At 33.3% G+C, this 27097-nt stretch overlaps 1 protein-coding gene across 1 annotated transcript; it reads left to right on the forward strand.

The window, feature by feature from the left end:
• The first annotated feature begins 5771 nt into the window (after positions 1-5771).
• LOC145096886 (protein DOG1-like 4) lies at positions 5772-6703 on the forward strand. The gene has a single exon (XM_079034269.1). The coding sequence runs from the start codon at positions 5772-5774 to the stop codon at positions 6549-6551; it is 780 nt and encodes a 259-aa protein (XP_078890395.1). The 3' UTR covers positions 6552-6703.
• Positions 6704-27097: the final 20394 nt, after the last annotated feature.

A 27097-nucleotide genomic window follows, 5' to 3' on the forward strand; every position in this document is an offset into this window, starting at 1 on the left:
GTGCTGTCCGAGTGATGAGTCACCGCCTAATCAGGTGAGTGCATAGTTACTTTCAGCTTACACATAGATATGAAGTATTTTATATAAATTATGTGCTATGTGTGTATACTGTCTGAATACTTGTTGTCTGTGCTCGGTGAAAGATTTTTATACATGTTTTAAACTGTATACATATTTTATATCTACAAAATGTGTTGGGTAAAACATGGGTAGATGAAATAGTTGATGCAAAATAAAATGATAAGAGATAGGTGATGATAGGAAGGTGATGATAATTAGGTGAGGATAGATAGGTGATGATGAACCGGTGATGTAGGATGAAAGATACTATAACCTTGTCCGACAATTTGGAGATGTAGTCATCTATCGGAGTATAGATGGCGACCACGGACTAATATAGACAACCCCGTGGAAACACCAGCAGGCTCATAACCTATAGGTGATGAATTACGAATTCAGGCGATGTTGTGACTACGTATTCATGTGATGATACTCTAACCCCTTACTATGAATTACGAGTTCAGGCGATGTTGTAACTACGTATTCATGCGATGATACCCTAACCCTTGTTGGGCACATATTGAGGGATTAATCCCTGAATCAATACTGTCTATGCGATGTAGGCGATGATCTTTAGGGAGAGTCCTTAGGAACAAACATATAAGGAAATGCGATGTAAGGAGATGAGAGATAAATATGATGTAGGAGACGAACCTTAGGATAAATCCTTAGGGAAGAAACTTAGGAATAAAGAAGATAATGGGGATGGGTAATTAGGTTAATTGTTTGATGATTGAACATAATAATTATATTATTGTGGGTTGAAAACCCTATGTACTCACTAGGTTTCCCAACCTGACCCACTTAGTTTATTTATATCACATGTGTTGATATGAAGTCACATTACACTGAGAGATTAAAGAGATGTAGATCACTAGTGTAAATATATGTAAGTTCTGTTTATGCTTATGTTTCTGTATTGACGATGACATCCCAAACGTTTTGAAATGAATAAAATACGTTCCTTCGAAATTGTTTTGGTAACGTATTTAACATGTTTTTCTGGGAACAAATTCCGCAACATTTTTATGAAAAGAAGTACTCTGATTTATATAAAGCATAAACAAAATCGGTCTTTTCTGGCCGTGAAAATGGGGATGTCACACCTTGCCACCAGATGGTGACACTTGGTACTCAACTAGACGAGTTGGAGGCTCAGAAACCGCCGAGTTGGGCCATTTCCCAGCCTATAAATAGAGGCGGAAATCTTCCATTTCCATCACACCTATCCTATTCTTTCTCTCTCAAACATCTCTCTAAACCCCTCCCAAGACTTAGTACTTCCCAAGTGATAACAGGCGAATCTTAGAGTGCCAGAGGGATTCGAAAAGAAGAGCTTTCGACTTAGAAATTCTGCCCCCGCAGAGCCCGGTTCCTTGCTAAACCTCCTAGTAAGTGAGTTATGTTTACCCTACTTTAAGTATAACTTATGTTTAAGTTCAATATCGTTATTATGAACTTATAAACAATAAATATATTATAAAATATAATATCTTTTAACTATTCACGGTATGAGGAATCTAGTTTGAAGGACCGCATAGGGTTGTTGGATTTCAGAAGTGCTATAACGCCAAAATGGTCCTGCCCTCCGGTGTTTCATGTCTGGCCCCTTTCTATACAAAGTGGTTGACACGTATTGTTCAACACTTACAAAACAATACCGCTCATAAATAGTTGCATTAAATATTAGACTAAAATCTAACGATAATAATACTAGGTTTTGTCGAAGGAAAATAGAATCGTTAGAAGCGAAGCGCTACCCGAGTTGGAACCATCACTTTAAAAAGTGAGTGCATAGTTACTTTCATCTTACATATAGATATGAAGTATTTAATATAAACTACATGCTATGTGTGCATATTATCTGTGTTCTTGATATCTATGCTAGATGAACAAAATATACATGTTTTATTTGATTTAAACTGTATATGTATTTTATACCTATAATTACGATGGGTAAATATAGGTAGATGAAAGATGATATAGATGATGAGAGGTTAAAGATGATGAGAAGCCTTGACCCAAGCGGCGGCCCAGTTATCTAGCAGAGTACAGATACAACTATGGACTATTTTAGGTAGTCCGGTGGAACACTAGCAGGCTCGCATCATGTAGGTGTTTTGAATGTTATGTTCATCAGATGTACTCTAAAAATCCATTGACATGTATTATGGGTGGACTCCCTAAAACAATATTTTCAATAAAAGAGATAAACCCTGGAAAATATGGACTTAGTGCCTAACAAATAACATCAGTGGCTATGGACTAAGTGCATGTTATATAAACCTTGGCAACGATGGACTTAGTGCCTATTCATTAGGAGAATCCTTAGGAATAAATGAGTGAATGATAGATGATTCTTAGGGAAGATTCTTAAAAAATAAAGAAGATAATGGGGATGGGTAATTTGGTTAATTATTTGATGATGAAACATAATCACTTTATTATTGTGGGTTGAAAACCTTATGTATTCACCAAGTTTCCCAACCTGACCCACTCAGTTTATTTGTATCGTATTCCAACCCAAAAAGCAAATATATAAATGTGTCGAGCCCTAGGGTTCATTCCAACCCAAAAAGCAAGTGTGGGCTCCCGCCCTGGGGCCTCACCCTGGAGTATATTTCAACCCAAAGATAACACAGTGGGCCCCACCCTGGGGTATATTTCAACCCAAACATAACATGTATCACACAACATCTAGCAAACTACATAACCAGATAATGGGCCGGCCTTGGTGCCTTCGACCCATGGATATGGTGAGAAGACTCACCTCACACTGCCTAATCAAACAGAAAATCCCTGGCTTCTGGCTGATAGATCCCCAAACTATCAAAGTCAAAATAACACCCAATCAACAATTGGGTTCCAATCCATAACCTTAAATCCATACTTAGGGTAAAAGGACCATTTTAGCCCTAACCAACCTTGGTCTAAGACTAAGGCCAAAACTCACATTCTGAAAGGCCCAAAGGCCAATTAATCAACCAAGGCCTAAATATGGCCCAATTTTCTAAATTGGGCCCAAACCCCATACATGGCCCTTACCCAAAAGCCCAACATTCTTCATAGTCCAAAACACTTATACTCAGATGACGTACTAATAACCCAACACCAAAGCCCAGAGGAAAGCCCAAACTTGAAGCCTAAAAGGCAAAATCTCAAAATCACTCCAAAATGTCTTAAAAACTTCTTAATACCTTAAGACCTTATTCCAAACTTACATATCTGAATCTAAGGGACTTCTTAAGTCATAAATTCCTAACTTTATGACTTAGCATGACTTAATGGAACCTAAATTAAAACCCTAAGTCCCAAACTTCACCAAAAGACTACCAAATCATGCATGGAAGGTTTATACTCATCAATATCCTAACTTTATGACTCCATAACCCAACAATGGTCAAATATGAAGCTTAAAGGTTCTCGAGTAACTTCTACTCACATGAACCACCACAAAGGGACCAAAATCATAACAAAGTGCCACCTAGCTACATCTACAAGAAAAAGTTGTCAAGGTTGAGACTTTATACCTCCAGAAGTTAGATCTGGATGAACAAATCCTGGATCGAATAGCTCCAAGTCAAGCAATGACTTCAAGAAGTTTCTTCTTCCTCCTCAAGCACCAAAAACACACATAACTCACTTTGAAGATCAATAATCATTTAAATGGGGGCTAAGAGTCGATTTCTAGGGTTTAGAGGGATGGAGGTTGAAGATATTAGGTTAAGGTTATGAGATAAGGTGCTTAAATAGGGTCCAAGACCCTAAAATAGGGTTTCGGTCTGATTAGAGTACGCCCAACGTACTCCGTAGAGCATCTGCGACCATCCTGGTCAGTACGCCCAATATACACCAAGGTACGCCCCACGTACTACCATTTTCACTAGTATGCACGCATACCCTTTGTTTGTGCCCCACAAACCCGACTAAACCTTAAAACCACCAAACTTCTGAAGGCCATAACGTTTTCGTTACAAGTCCGTTTCTGGCGATCCTTATACCCATAAAAAGGTAATGAGAAGCTTTGCGCTTCTATCAACTCATAGTTGCCTTAAAACATCCAGAACTAAAACCCAATTTCCATAAAAGCCTAAACTGATACATTACCGATATACATTTTGTCTCCAAAACACAAACCGAACATCTAGATCATCCAAATTACCTTACCAATACCCATATGGGTCTAAATCTCTTTTCCTCAAAGGCCCTAGTCTTGATGATACTCGGTATTCGGGTCACCACCCCGCATTAGGAAACAAATTGGAACAGGGTGTTACAAATGGGGTCGTTGACCATTCTGTCTTGTCTCTTACCTTAAAATAAGAATTTTGAACTTTTAATTTTCTTAAATTTGTTTACCATCTATAAATATTTATGTAATATATCGTCTCTCTTTTATGTAATATATCGTCTCTCTTTAATATAAAATTTTATTTCTAATTTATTTTTACGTAGTTATTATTTTTTATTTATAAAAAAGAAGACTTTGAAATATAAGTATGATTAGGCTATCTGGTATCGGATGGTTGTAAGCACACGTAAGGATTAGCTGACTTTGCCACCTATGCGAACACCATCCCAACCAAATGTAAATGTGGTGTGGAGTAAGGTGAGTTTCAAAGCTACACAAATGAGAGGGACCGGAGTAAACGGTCTTTTGACATTTAAACTTTAAAAGACGTAATATCACACATTCTTTAAAAAAAATCACGCAACCATTTTATAATTCTAAACATTCTACAAAAACACAATTAAAAGATGAACAATTTTTCATAAAGTAAATTACACAAATGGTTTTTATGGTTTTGGGTAATTTGCACATTTGGTCCCTATTTTAATTTTTTTAACATAGAAGGTTCCTACTATTTGTTTTTGTTGGACGTTTGGTCCCTATCTTACATAAACAGACTATTTTGCCATTGATTTTATAATTTATTTAAATAAACACACCCCAACCCCATTTCCACCTCACTTTACCTTCTCTTACCTATGCCACATTATTTAAATAAATTAAAAATTCAAGGGTAAAATAGTCTTTTTAGGTAAGACAGAGAGCAAGCGCTCAACAATAACAAACAGTAGAATCTTTCGAGTTAAAAAAATAAGATAGAGATCAAACATATAAATTACTCCTAACCAGAAGCCCATTTGTGTAATTTACACTTTTTCATATCGGTCTTTATCTAATGGAGGATAATATATTTTTTTCACTCTAGAAAGAAAATCAACAAGATGGAAGTTCAAATGCCATTAAATACACTAGAACTTCATTATCATAATGTTGCACAAAAATTACATGTTTAACACTAAATACAATTAGTAGCCAATGTGGTAGTCACATAAAAATAATATTCCCATTTTTTGTGATTAACCGTCGATATGAACATGTACTTGTACTCATAACAAACACATACATATGAAAACTCTTATTTGTGAATGAGATGTTTAAAGAATTAACACTATTAAACAAATCTAGGAAGAAACAATTACAATGAACTAACTAATTACCCATGGATTTTTATTCACTATATCCATATCCATAGGAACCAATTACATACAAACCAAGTAATTTAGGAGCGAGTATATCAAATCTTAAAATCAGGGGACTAAAACGACAATATGTAAAAGTCAAAGGACAACTTGTGTTAATCACTCCAAAAACTCTACATATATCACCATGTAGTCAAATGAAGCCAAACATCACCGTTATCATGATCGAACACGAGAACACCGAACAACTGAACTTCCACAGTTTTTTCGACTCTTGGCTCAGGGAGCTAAATTCCAACCTCCAAAAGCTCGCCTCCGCCGCTAGCCACCACCACGACAATGATCAAATCGAAGACGACTCAGATTTACACTCATTGATTCATAAAGTTGTAGGACACTACGAGGACTACTACAACGCCAAATCAAAAGGAGCAAAAGAAGATGTGCTTTCAATGTTTTCGCCAACGTGGCTGACATCGCTCGAGGATGCCCTTTCGTGGATGGCCGGATGGCGGCCGACGACGGCCGTCCACCTGCTGTACTCCAAGTCAGGAATCCAGCTTGAGGCCAGAATGACTGAACTAATCCCAGTGTTGAGTTGTGGAGATTTAGGGGACTTGACTACGAATCAGATGAACCAAATCGATGAATTACAGAGGAAAATCATCCGTCAAGAGAGAGGGATAACTGAGAAACTGGCGTCACTGCAGGAGTCGGCGGCAGACACGGGCATGGTGGATTTATCAAACATGGAATCAGAGATGAACAGAAAGGAAGAAGACAGTGGAGGGAAGGACATCGATCAAAGAGTGAAATCGTTGCTGAAGAATAAGAAGGATGATTTGGAGGAGGTGTTGCACATGGGAGATAGTCTGAGAATGGAGACATTGAAGTCCGTTTTGGAGATTCTGACGCCGTTACAGGCGGTGTACTTTCTAATCGCCGCCGCGGAGCTCCACCTCAGAATACACGATTGGGGCCAGAAGAGGGACGCGACTTAAGTAGATAGCTTCAATCGTTCTGCTAGTTAATAGTAATACGTCGATCTTTGAATCATAAAATGTAAGAGCATGGAATCATCCACTGTAATAGTATAAAATCACATCCAGAACTTTGATATAAAACGTCTTGAGTTTAATCGCTCCTCTTTTTCCATCGATCGCAGATTCTTTGTAGAAGGCATTTGCCGGCAGTATTACCGGCAAAGATGGGCGGCCTATGTATGCCGTTTTCTTTTCTATTCCTTTCGGGAATATATATAAAATAAACACACTAACAAATTTGATATCTTGTTATCTAATTAAGGTGTATATGTTTATATAATTTTTAATCTTATGGTTAATGAAACTTTAAGTTTTATTTTAATTGATAGTTATGTTTTTTGTTATAAGTAAATTAAATGTTATATTTTTCTAATGTAATTTTTTTTTGGAGGGTATGGAGGACAAACGATATTCCAATTAATAAAAATAATAAAATTTTATGTATAAGACTATCTATTAGGTTAAAATAAGTGCTAACATTCTTGGCATGTTGTCACATAGGATTTTTTTAGTTTTTTTTTTATGACACATAGGCTTAGAATGTTTTGTATAAAAAAGGTAGGGAGTTGAAGTGTGACAATTTAATAGGTTTAATTTTCAAGAAAAAAAATAAAATGTATAAAGAAATACAAATTAACCAATCACAAAACACCTTCATACTTTCTCTCTCCTCTCTCTTCTCGCCACACATATAACACCGCTTTCTTAACACCTTCCTTAGCATAAGGTCTCTTCTCGCCACACATATAACACCGCTTTCTTAACACCTTCCTTAGCATAAGGTAGAGAGTGGTATAACATCTTTAGCATTTCCTTTGACACCTCCCTTAACACCTCCACTCCCTTTAGCTTTATACCCATCACTAATAACTATAGTTGTAGGTGTCACATCATCACCACTAAAGTCTAAACATATGAGATACCCAACACTACCACTCCACTCCACATTATTATTTTTTATTCAAAAATACAATAAAAATACAACTATAAAATTAAAAGAAACCACTATAGTGGTGGTATAACATCTTTAGCTGCAACCCCTTGGAACCCTGCACCCAAGGGCGCTGCCCCCAGACCCTCGTATTCCCGAGTTCACATTTATCACTCTGAGTGTGCACTTCGCACCTCCTAACTCGATTAGTTAACAAAGACTTGGGTCGACATATCCAAAGATGACAGCACGGGAAATGGTCAATCGCATAATAAATTTTGGTTACGTATTACGTAGCGGTTTTGTAATGGAATGGGTCGAGATCCAAATTACCAGATGTCCGACCAATGTAACTTGAAATGGAATGAAATTTACACAGACTTTGAAAAGCAATGGGCTAGTAGAGAAAGTGAGGCAGGTTTGTTGAAAGAAATGCACGCTGCATTCCAAGATACACATGTTAAAAACTTTTTAAGTTTATTCATGTGTGGGAAGTTATCGAAACAAGCAATAGATGGAGGGAACTTCCAACACATGGAGAAATTGCTAAACTTCCATCTTCATATTCGAGCTCACAACAAGTGTCATCGATGCTCACGTAGGCGTTAATCTTAACGATGATAACGACGCAATCAAAGAAATACGCTCGCCTCCTCATCACATGGGAAGGGACAAAACAAAAGATCGAGCAAGAGGAAAAGGAAAAGCGACATTGTCAAACTCTTTAGTCGGAACCGAGTGGTCATCTACATCGGAGGAAATGATGACACAAATGGTACAATTGAATTCAACTTTGGAGAGACATATGATTGAAACTGTCCGAATCACAAAATATTCGTTGTTAATACAAGATGTGAAACACCTCGACCCTAAAGATCCGAAGGTAGTTAAAGCGATGAAGGAGTCGATTCACGAAAAATATAAGCTAAACCACAAATGAAATTTCGATGTTATGTTTTTTTTCCTAGGGTTTTTTAATTAAGTGTTCACTTCATGTTTTTTTAGGTTTTTAATGTAATTTTTAATTTCATGTTATTTTTTATTTTTAGGATTTCTAAAATGTAATTTTTAATTTTAGTATGGTTTTTAAAAACTAAAAAAGTTCTTATTTTTTATTGAAATTAAAAAAAATTTATACGTAAAACCATTATCACATCCTAATTCATAGGTAGACCTGATAATTCGTTTATCCGTGTCTTGAAAACGTGTCAGCCATGAATTTGACACGATAAGATTACACGATGAGAAATAAGCTTTATTTCAATTTTCAAGATGTATTCGTGTCGTGTCGTGTCTTTAACAGATTCGTGTATTCGTGTCTAAAATTGTATTGTCTATAAATAGATAAAATTTATAAAAAACATAAAAACTAATACGACGCCTAAATGACATCCTTTTACCGTTGACGAAAAATATACAACACCTTTCGTAAATAAAATATACAACACCCTTCAAAGATAAGGATTCATACAAAAACAACATACAATTAAATAAAATATACAACACCCTTCATAAATAATAAAGATTCACACAAAAAAACAACATAGAATCCAATAAAAAGATAAGATTCACACAAAAAACATAGAATCCAATGAGATGAGTTAATACCTAATACACAATTTCCAAGAAATTGAGATGCCTGATGCAACAAGTATTCCACTTCCCTCGCAAAAAACATTTGATAAACTTGGATCACTATGCACCACATGCAATTATCATTGCAAAACGACACGGTAGATGCCCCTTAAAGTATTTCTCTGTGAAAAGTGAAGTATATTTTAGTCGGTTGATTTCATAAACGATGAGGACTATTGGAATATATTATCACAGAAATGATCAAAATATGAAAAACACTTAAAGAGAAAAATGATTATATTTTATAATAATCATCAATTACGTAAATAATTATTATTAAATATAATTAATTTTACGAAAATACCTTTCCACAAACAGAGGTCTAGCAAACGTTTGCGAATCATTATTAGTTTTGCAAAATCGTTTTTAAAATTAAATATGCGCATGCTAAATTTTTAATTTTATTAAAATTTAGGTTTCATCAACTTGCCAAAATTTTGTTACATATTTGGCCATTCATGGAAATCAAAACACAAATTTTTCAAAGGGAATTTAATTCAATGGAAAACAATTTCATGATATACAATGGCGCCTGAGTGCCCTAAAAAATGTTTTAGTAGTACTATATATTTTTGAGAGTTGTTTTTTGTTTATATTGCCTTTAAACCCTAAAAAAATAATTTGGGCTATTCTACTTTTTTTTAAAGGGTTTTTCTAAATGGTAAATCCATATACAAACTAGTCTATGAAGTAGTCCAAATTTATTAATCCTAATTGTGAAGTGCCCACATAAAATTAGTTTAATTTAACAATTAACACAAATTTTAGCCCAATACACAATAAAAATAAAAATTAAGAAATCAATCAACATTGACACGCGACTTCGTTTCTCACTTGCGACGCAGGTTCTCGCTGTTGCTTCCCTTTCTTCTTCTGTCGGCGATCGGCCATCAGCGGTGACTGTTTTTTGGCGAAATCCCAGGGTGGCCGGTGGTGGGTGATTATTGATCAAAGTGGTGCTACGGTGAAGCAAGTAAGTAGAAATTTTGTGAATATTTTTTGGTTAATTGAAATTCAATTTCATGTCATTGTGTTGAAAAAAAAAACAAAAATTACCAATTAAGATTTAATTGTTAAATTAGAGACTTAGGATTAATATTAGTAATTATTTGTTGTGGAATAGGTAAAGAGGTGAACTTTAAAATATAACTTTGTTATAGAAGATTAACATTATATCTAATGAAATTGCGGTTTTTTTTTTCTTATTGTATATTACATATATTTTTTTTCGGGATACATTTTTACTAAAACCCTAACTCTGAAACTGATGGTATAGATGATTGTGTATGGGTCATGACCGGTCCTGATGAAGTGTTGGTGTGTGACCGCACAAGACCATGTTGCGAAGGGGACATAATTTTAATCCGTCTCTAATCATGGTTAATCCATCACATAAACGTTGCTAATTTGTAATTTTGGAGGTCATCTATCTTTCAAAATCAAGAGACTGACTTTATTAATTAACATTTTTTATTTTGTTTTTATTTAATTCTATTACTTTTTTTCCAACATCTTTACCTGACATTTAATATAATAATAAAACAAAATAGAAAGGATTGGTCTATAAGACTATAACTTACGTTAAATGAGTTTTCAGCAAATTGTTCGTGAACCGTTCGACAAGAAGTTTATTTATTTAATAAATGAATAAACATTGAATACGAATTCTCGTTTGTTTAATTGAAAAACGAATATAAACAACGGTCTATTTCGTTTAATTAAGTTTGTGAATGTTAATTCATTTAAGTTCATTTTATGTTTTTATATATTCAATTGCGTTTTATTACATTACTATATTATATGTTCGTTTTTGTTCATAAATATTAAGTTATATTTATTTATCTATGTTTGTTTAACATGTTCACGAACATAAACAAATACACATGAACAATATGATTTTTTAAACGAGCGCACATGAACAAGAAAATTTGTTCGTTCATTTGTTCGGCTAACTTAAACAAACGAACATGAAAAATCTTTTTTTTTGTTCGTTCGGTTCGTTTATAGTCCTAGACACCACTCAACAAAGAATGTATTTTTTGTATTTCTATTTTCTAGTTCCTTTTGTTTTGTTTTTGGACGACGAGGATAATTTTTTCGTATGAATTATGAATTTATTGTTAATAATTAACCACATAAAATCATTTAAATATCATCGTAATATATTATTTATTTTTTAGACAAAATTGCAAAAATGGTCCCTGTGGTATGCATTTTTTTTTTTTTTTTTGGTTTTAGTCCAAACAGTGACTTTTTTGGATTGATGGTCATTTTGAGGTAGTTTGTATGTGAAAATAGTCCTTCCGAAAATTGAAATGACTATAATACCCTTGGGGTATTTATTTTTCATTTTTCTTTCATTTTTTTTAAATTAAATATTTATTTATTTATTTTAACAATTAAAAAATAATGGAGGACCCACCTCTCTCTCTCTCTCTCAAGCAAACACACACACACACACACACTCCAGATCATCAACATTCATCATCTTCCTTTTAGCCACCATCATCTTCCTTCTTCAACCACCGAAGCTACACCACTGAAAACCCCACAACAAAAAGGTAATCATCCCCTGTCACCATTGATCACAAACACCATGGGGAAGAGATACACACACTGAATCTTTATTTGGGGCGTCCACTTCCATAATCTGAAATTAAGCCACCAAACTGAGCAAAAGAAAGAAATATATCCATAAATTGAAGTAAAGGTTGTTAACTGGAATACGTAGAACAAACATCAACCAAATACGGTCCCTGTGGTATCGTTGTTGATCGGAAGTCGAAAATTGCAGACGGAAACATGGGTTCATCTCTGCTCGTGGTTTAGAGAACACCAACTCTAGTATACCCTAAAACAATCACATAACAATAAACTGCAAAATTCGATCCAACACAAAATCCGATCATCGGGGATAAAAGAAAATGTTACCTGAAGCCGATTAAGAACATAAGTGTATTTCCCCCAAAGCTCCAACCAACGAGATTCGACAGATCAAGAAGAAAGGAACGAAGGCAGCTAACGGGAAGCTCCGATGATGACTGAGAAATCATGAGGCAAGGACGGGCAACCGATCTATGGAGAGCCCTCCTTGGTTCATTTGCTCCGGCGCCAGTAGCAACACACGAAGAAGAAAGAGAGACAGATGTTGGTGACTATCATCACCGACAATGGTGGGGATAGGGGATCGATGCTCTAGTAGTTCCTCGTTGTTTCTTTCTTAATTCGATAGAAAACACAGCAGACAAAGGCAGCTCCGGTGACCGACAACCTCTTCCTTGGCCGGTGGTGAAGAAAAACGGGAAGTTTTGAAGGAATGTCTTCTACCCGATGAATGAAGGAATGGCTAGAGAGAGAGAGAGAGAGAGAGAGAGAAAGATGTGGGCCCAAATTAGTTATTTATTTTCTTTTTTCTTTTAAATTAAATAGAAAAAATATAAAAAATATATCAGTAAGGGCATTTTAGTCTTTTCAGTTTTCCGAGGGACCAAAATCACAAACAAACATGGTCAAAAGGACCACCAATCCAAAAAAGTCACTGTTTGGAATAAAACCCCCAAAAAAATGCATACCACAGGGACCATTTTTGCAATTTTGTCTATTTTTTATTATTCACCTACCATTTAATATTCTTCAAAGTTCATACACATAATTCTCTATTATGCTATTTATTTTTTAAGGAAAACTACAATAAAGTCCCTACATATTGGCCTTATAATCGATTTAGCCCTTATAATTTTTTTTATTCAATTAAATCCGAAATACCGGTAATCGTATTCAATTTAACCTTTTGACCCGGTCAACAGGTCATCCAACTTTCAAAAATTACATTTTCGGTCCAGATTTCAAAATTTATTACAAATTTGGTCCAAAATTTACATTTTTAGCCCAGATTTTAAATTTTTTTTTATAAATTTGGTCCAAAATTTACACTTTTTGTCCAAATTTTAGAATTTTATTATGAATTCATCCTAACTTTAGTTTTTTTTACAACTTTTTTTCTCAAAAGTTTGTTTCTAATATGTTTTTTCTTTAAAACTCGTATTTATACAAAAAAAACATATTTTCACATGAAAATCTTATTTTTTCTATATAAAAACTTTTTTGTATATGAAATATCTGATTATAAAAATACGTTTGGATTATTTGTGTGATTTCTCTTAAAAAATCAATTAAGAAATTAAAAGTAACCCTAAATTATACTATTAAATTATAGTTTGTCAAAAACTAGTTACACTAAATTAAAAGTAACCCTAAATTATACTATTAATATAGAGATTTTAATATGTGTTCTATTTAGTGTGTATTCTTTTTTCTATGGGATTTTAATATAGTTGTTTATATGTATTTTTCAATCTGTTGCATCTTGGTAAATTAAATCATACATTCGATCACATATATATGACAAAAGGTATGTAAAGTTGTTCTAATCTCATATATGACAATCCATATTGATTTCAGTAGGAGTTGTAACTATCAACGTTTGTAATACTTTTTTACATTTGTTAAATGTCATTTTCTGCCAAAAATCTCCTTATCGACAAATGACAATTGCTACATTCTAGATAGTTATTTTTTGTTATTACAACAAACAAAATTGACACATGAGTCCGATTTTACAAAGAAGTTTAAATAAAGAAATCCAAAGTGATGATGAACTATATGTATGAACATGTATTCAGCGATAAATAAACAATATGAAGTTTTCAATATGTAGCATCTTCTATTATTTAAACTTTTCCTATAAATGTGATTAAAGAACAAATAAATAATATTAAAATGAGTGTAACTAGTTTTTGACAAACTATAATTTAATAGTATAATTTAGGGTTACTTTTAATTTCTTAATTGATTTGTTAAGAGAAATCACACAAATAATCCAAACCTATTTTTATAATTAGATATTTCATATAAGAAAAAGTTTTTATATAGAAAAAATAAGATTTTTTATGTGAAAATATGTTTTTTTGTATATATATATATATATATATATATATATATATATATATGAGTTTTAAAGAAAAAAACATATTAGAAACAAACTTTTGAGAAAAAAAAGTTGTAAAGAAAACTAAAGTTAGGATGAATTCATAATAAAAATCCTAAAATTTGGGCAAAAGGGGTAAATTTTGGACCAAATTTGTAAAAAAATTTAAAATCTGGGCCAAAAGTGTAAATTTTGGACCAAATTTGTCATAAATTTTGTAATCTGGGCCGAAAATGTAATTTTTGAAAGTTAGATAACCTGTTGACCAGGTCAAAGGGTTAAATTGAATATGATTATCGGTATTTGAGACTTAATTGAATAAAAAAATATATAATGACTAAGTCGATTATAAGACCAATATGTAGGGACTTTATTGCAGTTTTCTCTACTTTTTATTATTCATCAACCTATTAATGTTTTTATATTATTGAGGGCATATTAGATTTGATCACATAGTATGGTAAAAAAATGATACTCTAACTCTTATATTTCATGAATTCATACCACATATAATACAACTATACCATATTTATAATACAATTATTTAAAACCGGACACAATAACATTTAAATGATTTTATGGAATATACACACCAAACCAACAAAAGTACACATTGTTAACAGAGGCATCCATTTCATTGATGAGACAAACTGAAAAATATATTCAAAAACATGAATAAATCAAGAATGTACTTTGTATAACTTGCTCAAGATGCATAAAACTCCATTCTAACACCAAGTCAATAGAAGTTCTTTTAGCTTTTGAGTCAAAACAATTCTAAAGTATATGTCTAGAAATAGAGATAAGAAGTTTATATCATTATAATTTGTCAATTAACAAGACAAAATAAAATAAAAATGTCAAGATGCAAATTTATATAACATTTATCCTTTTTATTACAACACATTAAGGTTGTGTACTTGTTTTTGTTACTTGGTACACGACTAATAGACTAGATACTTTTTTTAGGGTTTTTTTATTTTATTTTATTTTATTTATTTTTTTTCATGAGAACAAGGAGGGAATTTGCATCATTTTTACAGACGAAAAATTAAGATTATGTATAGAAGCCGAAAATACCTTATCTTTGATACGATTGTCAACAAAGGCTCTAACCCCTCACCATTTATGAACACATTAAGCTTTCTCAAACCACTTGTACCTGCATCAAGATTATATTATTAATAATCTGATCACATAATTTACTTAAGCACATGTTCATTTATGAACTAATTATCTAAATGTAATTCGTTATCTATTTCTTATATGAATAATTATTGTTTTAGAAAAGCTATCTCATGATTAGATTGAGTGTAGCAGAGAACTAATGTCAAAATATACATCAAAGTCACATCCAAATGGAAAATCATGTGCCGATTCTACACTTTCAAACACCTATGAAACGAAGTAAACAAGAAAAAGTACAAAGTTAAAATAACAATGAAGGATAATTTTTGGGATTTAACAAAAAATACACATGAGAGATCAATTGTCATTTTGTAAGGGGATAATTAACAGGGACATTAGAGCGTGCAACCACCTTTATACAGGCATTAGTGCCTCCTTTTATATATATATATATATATATATATATATATATATATATATATATATATATATATATATATATATATATATATATATATATATATATATATATATATATATATATATATATATATATATATATATATATATATATAGAGAGAGAGAGAGAGAGAGTTAGGTTCAAATGTTTTTACTATCTATTGTGTGCATGTATGACTGATTCTAGACCAATCATTTTAGTTATTTTAAGAAAGTAATTAATGCATATTAAATGTTGAAGATGTAATTAATACCTATTATATCTTCAACATGTAATATGCATTAATTACTTTCTTAAAATAACTAAAATGATTGGTCCAGAATCAGTCATACATGCACACAATAGATAGTGAAAACAAAATAACTTAACCCTATATATATATATATATATATATATATATATATATATATATATATATATATATATTGAACCGACAGATATTATTAAAACCATGACCTAAAGGAAAAACACCGGAAACAAAAGAAAAAACAAAACAAAACTTATAAAATGTCAAAAGGAAAACAAACCCAACATGTGTCAACCCATAAAGTCAAAGACATCGAGTTGTCATTGCTTGTTGTCCCTTTGCAAAAAAAAAAAATAATAAATAAATAAAAATGCAAAAAGTGTACACCACTTGAAGCCATTAAACTTAAAAGTTTTTCAATATATGTGAGGAAATTTATCCAGTAACAACAAATGTTTGTTAATTTTTAAGGCATAAATATATTCTAAGTCGATGAACTTCACTTACAAATGATTTTCATCCATTAAGCAATGCTTGAAACATGCACAATTAAAAAAAAACATGAAAATCAAGTATATAAAAAAATTAGGACAAAACAAAAAGGGTTTTAAACCTTACTTATTACGCACACTAAAATTTTAGGTATCAAGAATACTTGATGTTTTTTGTTGGTGTCTCTAAGAACTGAGCAAAATCCACACCATACATTACACAATGATTTTTTTGTAAATTTTACCTATAAAACCATTAAGACCCATAAAAGACACATAAACACCCACCGGGTTAATTTACTTTTCTAAATTTTTAGCTTGAATATTATGAGAATATCTCTAATAAAAGGGGGAGGGGAAACATAACTATCAATTCACTTAGGTGTTTCAAACATGTGTGATTAAAAATAGGAACATATGAAATATAATTAAAAATGGAAGTATAGGAGATGATACCTGCATTTTCATTTTTGATCTTCATGTCGATTCGGTTAACCTACTTGGGAAGTGGCAACAACAACAATGTAAGAAAGGCATCACGAAACTATCTTGAACATGCTAGGTTAAAGCAAGGGGGAAAGGAGGGGGGGGGGGGGGGATTTAGGGAAATTATGATTGGAAGTCATCTGAATTATGTATAATTGAGGTGTGATAAAAGTTTTAAAGTGCTCATTTCAACATAGAAATACATAAGGCGCCATATCAACACCCTGTAACTATAAATAAGATTTGTTATTAGCTATTCTATGGTGTACAATATATAAAAAGGTACCCAATAAAAAACCTCAAATTTGATTGCTTAATTTGAATTCATAAACGGATATTCACATAAAGCTTACCGAAGCAGTAGAAACACAACAGTGTATTTCATCAGGTGTTTGGCCGATAAGCTTGTATCCCTACAAATAAATGTAATCAGTTAAACTAAACAATGAAAAAAAATCTCATTTCATTGTTGTCCTCTTAGCTTCATATTATACAATCTTTCCATTATGTGTTGTCCTCTTAGATCCCTATCTATAAGGTATTTATGTGCATTTGGGTTCAACATTTCCAATTCACTCATTGCAGCTCTAAAATCATTCTCAGTTGAAGCTTTTGATGCTCTCCAAAATAGTGTTTGATAGTGGACACCACTATACCGCTTAAGCAAATTCTGGCAAATATGTTTAGCACATTGTATGTGCTCTAAAGGCATCTTCTCCTTTACAACTTCAATCAATCCCTACATACAAAAGTTATATAAAATTTTAGAATAAGAAATATCATGAATTAAAATATCAAATAATAAATAAACTAACCTTATGTTGATCAGACATTAAATAGTAACCATTTCCTAAATTCAAATGATGATCATCAATTAGAAGATCTAAAAGCCACTTCCATTTCTGCTTGTTCTCAACATACACCGTTGTCCATGCAACTGGAAAGATTTTGTCAATTGCATCCCTACCAATAGCACAAATCAACCCCCCTAGCATTTGGGTTCAACATTTCCAATTCACTAATTGATAGTGGACACCTCTATACCTCTTAAGCAAATTCTGGAAAATGTGTTTAGCATACTGTCCGTGCTCTACAAAAGGCATCATCTCCTTTACAACTTCAATCAATCCCTACATATAAAAGTTATACTACCTCCGTCCTAAATTGATAGTCCACTTTTGATTTTTGAAGTCTTTTTTCTTCAACTTTGACCTTAAATATTTTTGCTTTTGATAGATAATACTTGATGCAAAATATATGAATGGATTTTATTTTAAATATTTTTTCATTGTTATATGTTTTTTCAACTAATATATTACACAAATAAAAATATTTAAGGTTAAAGTTGAAGAAAAAAGACTTTAAAAGTCAAAAGTGGACTATCAATTTAGGACGGAGGGAGTATAAAATTTTAGAATACGAAATACCATGAAATAAAATATCAAATAATAGAGACACTAACCTGATGTTGATTAGACATTAAAGAGTAACCATTTCCTAAATTCAAATGAAGATCATTAATTAGAAGATCTAAAACCCACTTCTAATTCTACTTGTTCTCCAGACACAACACTGCCCATGCAATTGGAAAGATTTTGTCATTTGCATCGCTACCAATAACACAAATCACCCCCTTCCTTTACAAATCCCTTTCGAAAAACACCCACCAAGACCAATTATATTTTTACAACCTTCAATCCAACCTTGTTTCCCACCATCAAAACACATATAGAACTTGCTGAAATAGTTCTTCCCATCATGCATGTGATCCACCTTAAGTTTCACAGAACCTAGATTTCTTCTCAACATCTCTTGACTATATGACCAAAGTTTTGCAGAGTGATCCACAAGATTATCTTCAATTAGTTCCACTACATAATTCTTTGCTCTTCTGTATTGCCCTGCATTGACGTTTACACCAAACTTCTTGATCACTGCAAGTCTAAGTTTCCTGACACTTATTTTCTACCCATGAAGAATTTATTTGGTATAGTGACTCCTAATACATGTGTGTGTCACGAATGAACCCAACTTACAATTTCTGTTACAATTATGTTCACTCTTCAAAGTCTTGGTTTGGAAAGTAGCTTCATCACTCATCCAAGATTCTAATCTAAATAGGCAGACACCTTTACAACACCTCATAAGAAGTCTATGTGTGTCATTTTTTCCAAAATATGGTTTGTACCCATTAGCCACTTCATAGTTGCATAAGAAGGTTTTGAACTGCTTTGGATCCTCAAATTTCATTTCAAGTATGAGCTTTTGTTTTTTGCAATGTATGGAGTCATTAAAAAATGAAGCACTTATATGGGATCTTGAATTTACATCCCATCATTATCATCTAAAAGGTAAATTCCATCATCATGCACCCCTCTAACACATAATTTACTAAAGAAAGGATTGTGGTATGTTCTGTTCATAGGGATATCATCTTCATCATTTTCCACTTCAACATCCTTAAGATTATCTCCATTTTCCACACCATCAGTACAAGGATCATTATCATCATCTTCATTTTGTTCTTCATCAATCTAACCCTCAATTCCATCCCTAACATGCTTAACATAAACAAAAATTATGCCATATGTACCATAAACATCAATAATAAAACCAACATAATCTACATCGTTTAAAATAGGTCAAATGCCATCACTCATAGATTTTTTTGGTTCATAGTAGTAAAGGGTTTTAATTTCATCATACATGAAACGTTCCAGGTAAGTGACACACTCGAAATATGTCATAGTAGAAAAATTAACATCATTGAAGGTGCTTTTCACACCCCCGAAGTAAGATAAAGGATTACGAGTAAATACACCTTGGTAATTGAGTTCCACTATAGCAAACATTCCATCATCAAGATTCGGTTGTGTCGTTTCTGCTAGTAGCTTGCTTCTTGACATCAATCGACAACACTGATACCTTGATCGTAAGCGAATATGAAAACTCTAACTATTGACTCGATGTTTACTTCTTGCATTGTGAAATGAAGCTCGATGAAGAAGGATACATATTAAGTGAGACCTGAGTAAATATATCATTTAAATGATGTGGGTTAATTTTACACCTCATTAACACTTTCAACATAAAATAAAATCCAGCTTAGATCGGTAACCGACTAACCTTCTAAAATCGATCATAGTGGCTTATTTGACATCTATAGAAATAGTTAAATGGTCTATTGCACAAAAAAATATATAATTAGTCAACCAAACCCCTAACTTTATTATGTGATAGTTGTTGGATTAGGTGTATAAGCTCATTACTATAATTGGTATAAACTTGAATTGATAGTAGCACAGTCCTTTTGAGTTGCCCTTAAACCTAGTAATTAGACATGATAATTTTTGGAGAGAGAGGTTGATTTATTATTTGATTAATAAATTGAAATAAATGATTTATTAATATATTATGAGAATAATATATTAATTAGAAATAATAATATTTAATTGATAATTAATCAGAAGTTAATTGGAATTAATTTTGGAATTAATTAAAAGTGCAGGGTCTAAAGTGTAATTGTTCAATAGTTGAACAAAAGGTTCCAGAACCTTCCACCAAGATTTTAGGGTTTCTAGAATTATCTTTGGACGATAATTAGGAAAACCAAATTTGAATTAATATTATTTAATTCGTATCAGGGTTATCTAGAGTTTCCTAGTTGCACTATATCAGGACCCCTAGGCTTTGATTTTTGGACATCACTTCCTTCCTAAGGCTTGGCCGAAAATTTTCTCTCCCCTTTCCTCTGTGCATAATCTCCTTCTTGCTAGCTTGGATGTGAACCATTAGAGGCACGACATGTGTGGTGCTTGCTTCCAAAGGTTCTACAAGTCAAGGATGATTGTTATTTACTATTATTAAAACAAGGTATGTAATCATAAACCCTTTCTTGTGTTTTTAGAAAATTACCTAGGATTTCTAGGGTTCTTATTTTGATGTTCTTATTTATAGGTTCAATAGTGAAAACATAGATCTTGTTTTATGTTTCATGCACACTTAAGAGTTTTAAGTTTGTTTTGTTATTCCTACATCCTATCAGTGGTATCATAGCATTTGGTTTGTTTTCAATTGAATTTGCTATAATTGTTGAATTTGATCAAATTAGGGTTTATAGAAATTAAACCCTAAAAAGCTTAAAATTTTGAAATTAGGGTTAGGGTTCTGAAACCCTAACCTTCCTCCTCAAGTTTCGAAATAAGGGTTAGAGTTTTGAAACCCTAACCTTTCTACCCGAGCAATTTCGAAAATTGATAAGCTATTAGGTTTTTTCAAATTTTGGTAATTGTCATTTTACTTTCCTAAAAAGAGATAATTAAAATTGGAATAAATCATAACCCTATATTTTCAAAAATTGTGAAGGTAAGGATTAGGATTAATTTAATTAGTTAATCCGTATTTGATTTAATATATTTAATTAATTTAATTAACAAATAAATATTAAATCATTTGGTTTATTTTTAAATTTAAATTAGTTATTTAATTTTTGAAATTTAATGTTTTAAAATACCCCTTAAATTGTATGTAAAATTAAAAGTTTAATAATTACTATATGTATAAGACTAAGTCAGTCGAACCGCTAGTACGCCTCATTTACGAAGCTAGTATATAAGATGGATATAAGGAAAATGCCTATAAAAGGGTAGTTGAATGGGTGTCCACTCTCACCCACTGCTTCCTTGATTAGTGGAGGGTAGCTAGCCGAAGGAGTTTGATAGGACGATTAATTCTCATTAAAAGTATAATTATATTAAAAGGTACTAGAACCTTTTTATTAATCCCAAATCTAGTTACTTAAGGAAAAATATGAATTTGTATGCTAACCCATGAAATTGCACATTACACTTTATAAGTCTTTAGTGGAGCGTGCGTGGTTAACCAACACATTAATAGGGACTAATAAATAATTGTAATGGGTATCTCATAAATTATCATTGTTGATGGAGCATGTGTGGTTTACAAACATATCAATTGAGATGATAAATGACAATAAGGTTACCAAGCACATTTGCATGGTTGTTCACATCTTGTTTGTGATCCTCGGTATCCCAATCACAAATAGAAGAGCATAATATGAGATTAAACATGCCATTGAATGGTTTCAATGAATCTCAAAAGATCTAGGAATTTCATCAAAACTTAATTTCCTTTTAAAATATCATTTTCTATTGGTGGAATTGGTAAATCATCATTTACCTACCTTTATAAAATTTACATTTACATTACGAAATCACTTTTCTAACTTGTGAATTATATAGTTGGATCCTAGCCTTAATATTTCGTTTTTGGGTTGCTATATTAAGGATTATTCTTATCTAATTAAAACTACATTCCTTTTAAAGATGTCTATTCCAAATGATGCTTCTGGTTCCTCCTCTAATTAAAACTTCTCATTGCTGAACATCTGCTCAAAGGTGACATTAGATGGCACCAATCACAACGACTGGATGAGCAACATCAAAAGGGCCCTTTGTTTTCATGGACAAGGAATATGTCCTTGAGGAAGAACTAACTGAGATTGAAAAAGAGAAGGTCACTGTTGAAGAATTAGCCGCCTACAAGTGGCATTACAATGATGCAACAAAAGTTGCTTGCATCATGGTCACCACGATAACCCCTAAGTTGTAAAGATTCTATGAGGATTACTGGTTATATAAAATGAATAAGGACCTTATGGAGAAATACCATAAACGAGCTCGTCAAAAAAATACGAGGTGGTAACGTCCTTCATGGCCTACAAAATGAAAGATAGAGAATTTGTCTATGACCATGTGTAGAGAATGCAACTTCACGTGGAGCGCCTTGTTAGGCTTAATGTGCACTTTGATGAGGAGTTGGCTATTGGTAGATTCTTGAACTCCTTACCAATTTGTTATGATCAGTTCATCTTGGCCTATCATTTGAACAACAATGAGACCCCCCTTGGCTCAATTGCACAACCTTCTACAGACAGCTGAAGCAGGTATGAAGGGAAAGAGTATTGCCTCCACCCCTGCTAGTGCTCCCATCCTAGCCATTGGACAAGGAAAGGGTAAGAAGAGGAAAGGTCCTCCCAAGAAAAACTGGAAGGGAAAGTCTCATGAAGGGTCAGTCAGTAATGGCCCTAAAGGAAAGGCCAATTCTGATCACCCACCCTCTTCTGATACAAAAGAGGCTATCTGATTTTACTGCAACGACAAGGGGTATTGGAAATAAAGTTGTATGAAGTATCTGCAAGATCTCAAAGATGGCAAGGTGAAGCCAACTTATGTAGGTATATACACTATTTTATCTAATAACTCATGATCTACTCATTCTTGGGTCCTTGATATGGGATGTGGATTTCACATTTTTTCTGATTTGCAGGGGCTAAGAAGAAGTGAGGAGGTGGAGCATGGTATAATGAACTTGATCATGGGGAATAAGCGATCTTCACCTGTCGCCAAGATTAGAGTTTATAGTCTAGTGCTTAGTAATTGTGTTAGTTTGGATTTAATAAATAGTTGATACTCATCAGAAATAACACGAAACATTATTTCTTTTTCATGCATTCTTCAGACATTGTTTCAGATATTCTTTTAATGATTTGAATGGTTCAATTTCTCCTTATAAAAATGGTATTTTTTATTTTGAAGCCTTGCCTTATGATGTTGTGTATGAAACTGTGACATGTGTAGACAATTTAGGTAATAGTGTATTTCAAATTGATTCGTCTAATGGTATAGACGAAGAGGTGAAGGTTTGTTGGACCTCATACACAGATGTGTATGGGCCCTTCAGATTCACCACCTGGGATGCACATAGATTTTATGTCACATTTACACATCATTACAGTAGATATGGCTATATTTACTTAATCAAACATAAATCAGAAACCTTTGAAAAGTTCAAAGAGTTTAAAGACGAGTTCGAGAATCAATTGGGCAAGAAGATAAGTATGCTCCGATCAGATAGAGGCGGAGAGTATCTTAGTATTGAGTTCCACGACTACCTCAAGGAATGTGAAGTAGTTTCATAATTACCCCCTCCTATGACACCACAACTGAATGATGTGGCTGAAAGGCGCAATTGAAGCTTGTTGGACATGGTTCGTTCCATGATGAGTCAAGCTTCTCTTCCAATTTCATTCTGGGGGTATGCGTTAGAGACTATCATCCATATTCATAATCTTGTCCCAACTAAGAAGGTTGCAAGAACACCTCATGAGATGTGGACATAGAAGGTTCCCTCGTTAGCATATATCAAGGTTTGGGGATGTGAAGCCTTCGTTAGACGAGAGACTCACGACAATCTTAAACATCGTAGTGAGAGATGTATTTTCATTGGCTACCCACAAAAATCCTTTTGATATTTGTTCTACATACCTAGTGGGAATGTGGTATTTGTAGCACGAGGAGGAATATTTTGTGAGAGAGAGCTCATATGCAAAGAGGACAGTGGGAGTACCTTTGACCTTGAAGAGATTCAAGAATCAAACAATGAAGGAACCTATGAAGACGCTATGGTTCAACCAGAGGAAGAGATTCTAGTTGAACCAGCTCACAATTCATTACCTCTTAGGCATTCCAGTAGAGTTAGCATGTCACCTGAGTTCTATGGTTTCCATATAACTACATATGGTGATACGTTTATCAGTGAATGTTCAGTGGAAAATTTGGATGAACTGGCTAACTACAAAGAAGAAATGGCAGGCCCTAAAGCAGCCAAATAGAAAGAGGCAATGGACAGCGAGATCAAGTCCATGTATAACAACCAAGTTTGGAATTTGGTTGATCAATAACCTGATTGGAAGATAGTTGGTTGCAAATGGATCTTCAAAAAAGAAGACCAACATGGATGGTAATGTGCACACATTCAAAGCACGACTGGTTGTGAAAGGCTTTACTTAAACCCCAGGGGTTGACTATGATGAGACCTTCTCACCAGTGGCTAAGATAAAATCTATCAGGATCATGTTAACCGAAGCTGTCTTTCATGACTATGAAATTTGGCAGATGGATGTCAAAACCTCTTTCCTTGATGGGAAGTTGGCTAAAGATGTTTACATGGGTCATCCATAGTGTTTTGTTGATGCAAAGTTTCCCAATAGAGTGTGCAAGCTTGAGAAATGCATCTATAGGTTGAAACAAGCTTCTTTCATATGGAATCTTTGTTTTGACAAGAATGTCAAAAAGTTTGGTTTCTCTGGAAGTGAAGATGATTCCTATGTATATGTTAAAGCTAGTGGGTGTATAGTAACCTTCCTAGAGTTGTATGTTGATGACATACTTCTTATAGGAAACGATATTCCAACTTTACAAGAAATTAAGTCTTGGCTTGGAAAGTGTTTCACTATGAAGGATATAGGAGAGACTGCTTATATTATTGGGATAAGAATTCTAAGAGACAGGAGTAAAAGACTAATTGGCCTTAGTCAAAGTACATATTCGGAAAAGGTGGTAAATCATTTTAGTATGGAAAATTCCAAGATAGGAGAATTGCCCATCCAGAGTAATATCAAACTGAGTAAGACTCATATTTCGAGTACCTATGCAGAGATAGCATAAATGAGAAGGATTCCATATGCTTCCGCCATAGGATCTATCATGTATGCTATGACATGTACTCGCCCTGATGTGTCCTTTGCTTTGATCATAGTCAGTCGTTACCAAGGAAATTCAGGTAAAGCTCATTTGATAGCAATTAAGAATATTTTGAAGTATCTGCGAAGGATTAAGGATTGGGTCCTAGTACTTGGTGGCAGTAATACATTGATAGTAACTTGGTATAGTGACACCAGCTTTCAAACAGATACAGACAAATTTTGTTCTCAATCTGGTTGTGCGTTTACCTTAAATAGAGGAGCAGTTACTTGGAAAGTTCCAAGCAAGAAACAATGGCTTATTCTACCTGTGAATCAGAGTACATAACAGCAAGAGAAGCATCGAAGGAAGCAATTTGGTTGAAGAACTTCATCGGAGATCTTGGATTTGTGCCAACCATCAAGGAGCCAATGGAAAATTTCTGTAATAATGAATGAGTGTTTGCCTTGTCAAAGGTGTTGGATTAGTGTCTAAGCCCGTATCTATATTTGGTAGGTACTTGACCCGGTTGTGCATGGTCCTTTTGGGTTGCCTTCACCAAAGCAACTTGACTTGAGAAATGATAGAGAAAGATGTTATTATGGTTTATTGATATATTATAAGAATAATATATTAAAAGACAAATCATATTTATTTATTTGACATTAGTCAAGAATTAATTAAGAATTAATTTTGTGATTAAAAAAAGTTAACTAAACTAGGGGGCTGAATTGTAATTATGTTATAGTTGCAAAGTAGGGCAATGGATGCCCTATGGATAGGGTGGACGAATTCAAGGAGATAAGGCCCTAGAATTCGTCCATGATAAGGTTTCTAGGGTTATCCTTTGGACTGCTTGGTAGGTAAGTAATCAGATAAGGATAAGGACTGAAACCCTAATCCCTACACCTATATAATCGGCCACTTGATCCTAGAATCTCCTAGAGCCGATTTTCTACCTTTCCTCTCTCTCTCTCTCTCTCTCTCTCTCTCTTTGCTCTCCATTTGTTCTTGGTGTTTGTGAGCCATTAGAGGTACTACACTTGTGGTACTTGCTTTCAAAGACAAGAAGATTGAAGATTTGAGTTGTTATTACAATATAACAAAAAGATGTATGTAATCCCTTCTACTATCTAAATCTTAAAATACATAGGAACATCCTACGGTTCTTCTTGTGTTCATAATGTTGTGTATCTAATAATGAAAACATAGATCCAAATCTAGGGTTGCATGCACACATAGGATTGTTTGTATAAAACCCATCAGTGGTATCAGAGCGTATGATTTTTTGTTTTCAATTAGAATTATACAATTTTATGAATTTAACACTTTAGGGTTTATGGCCAATAAACCCTAGGAGACAAGGATTTCGAAATTAGGGTTCTTGAACCCTGTTTTTCGAAAATTTGATAAGGGTTTTCAAACCCTTTTCTTAGCCCCCAAGATTTCGAAATCTAGGGTTTGCAAACCCTATGGTTTTTCGAAATATGCCTCCTCCCCAAGATAAAATCCTAAATTTTAGGGATTTGGATAATCCCATATCTTGTAATTATCTTTTAATGGTTTAAATATGGTAATTAAAGATTTTGAATTATC

Source organism: Lactuca serriola, chromosome 1, assembly GCF_051521515.1.
Source record: "Lactuca serriola cultivar US96UC23 chromosome 1, Lser_US96UC23_V15, whole genome shotgun sequence".
In the NCBI taxonomy this organism is placed as follows: Eukaryota; Viridiplantae; Streptophyta; class Magnoliopsida; order Asterales; family Asteraceae; genus Lactuca; species Lactuca serriola.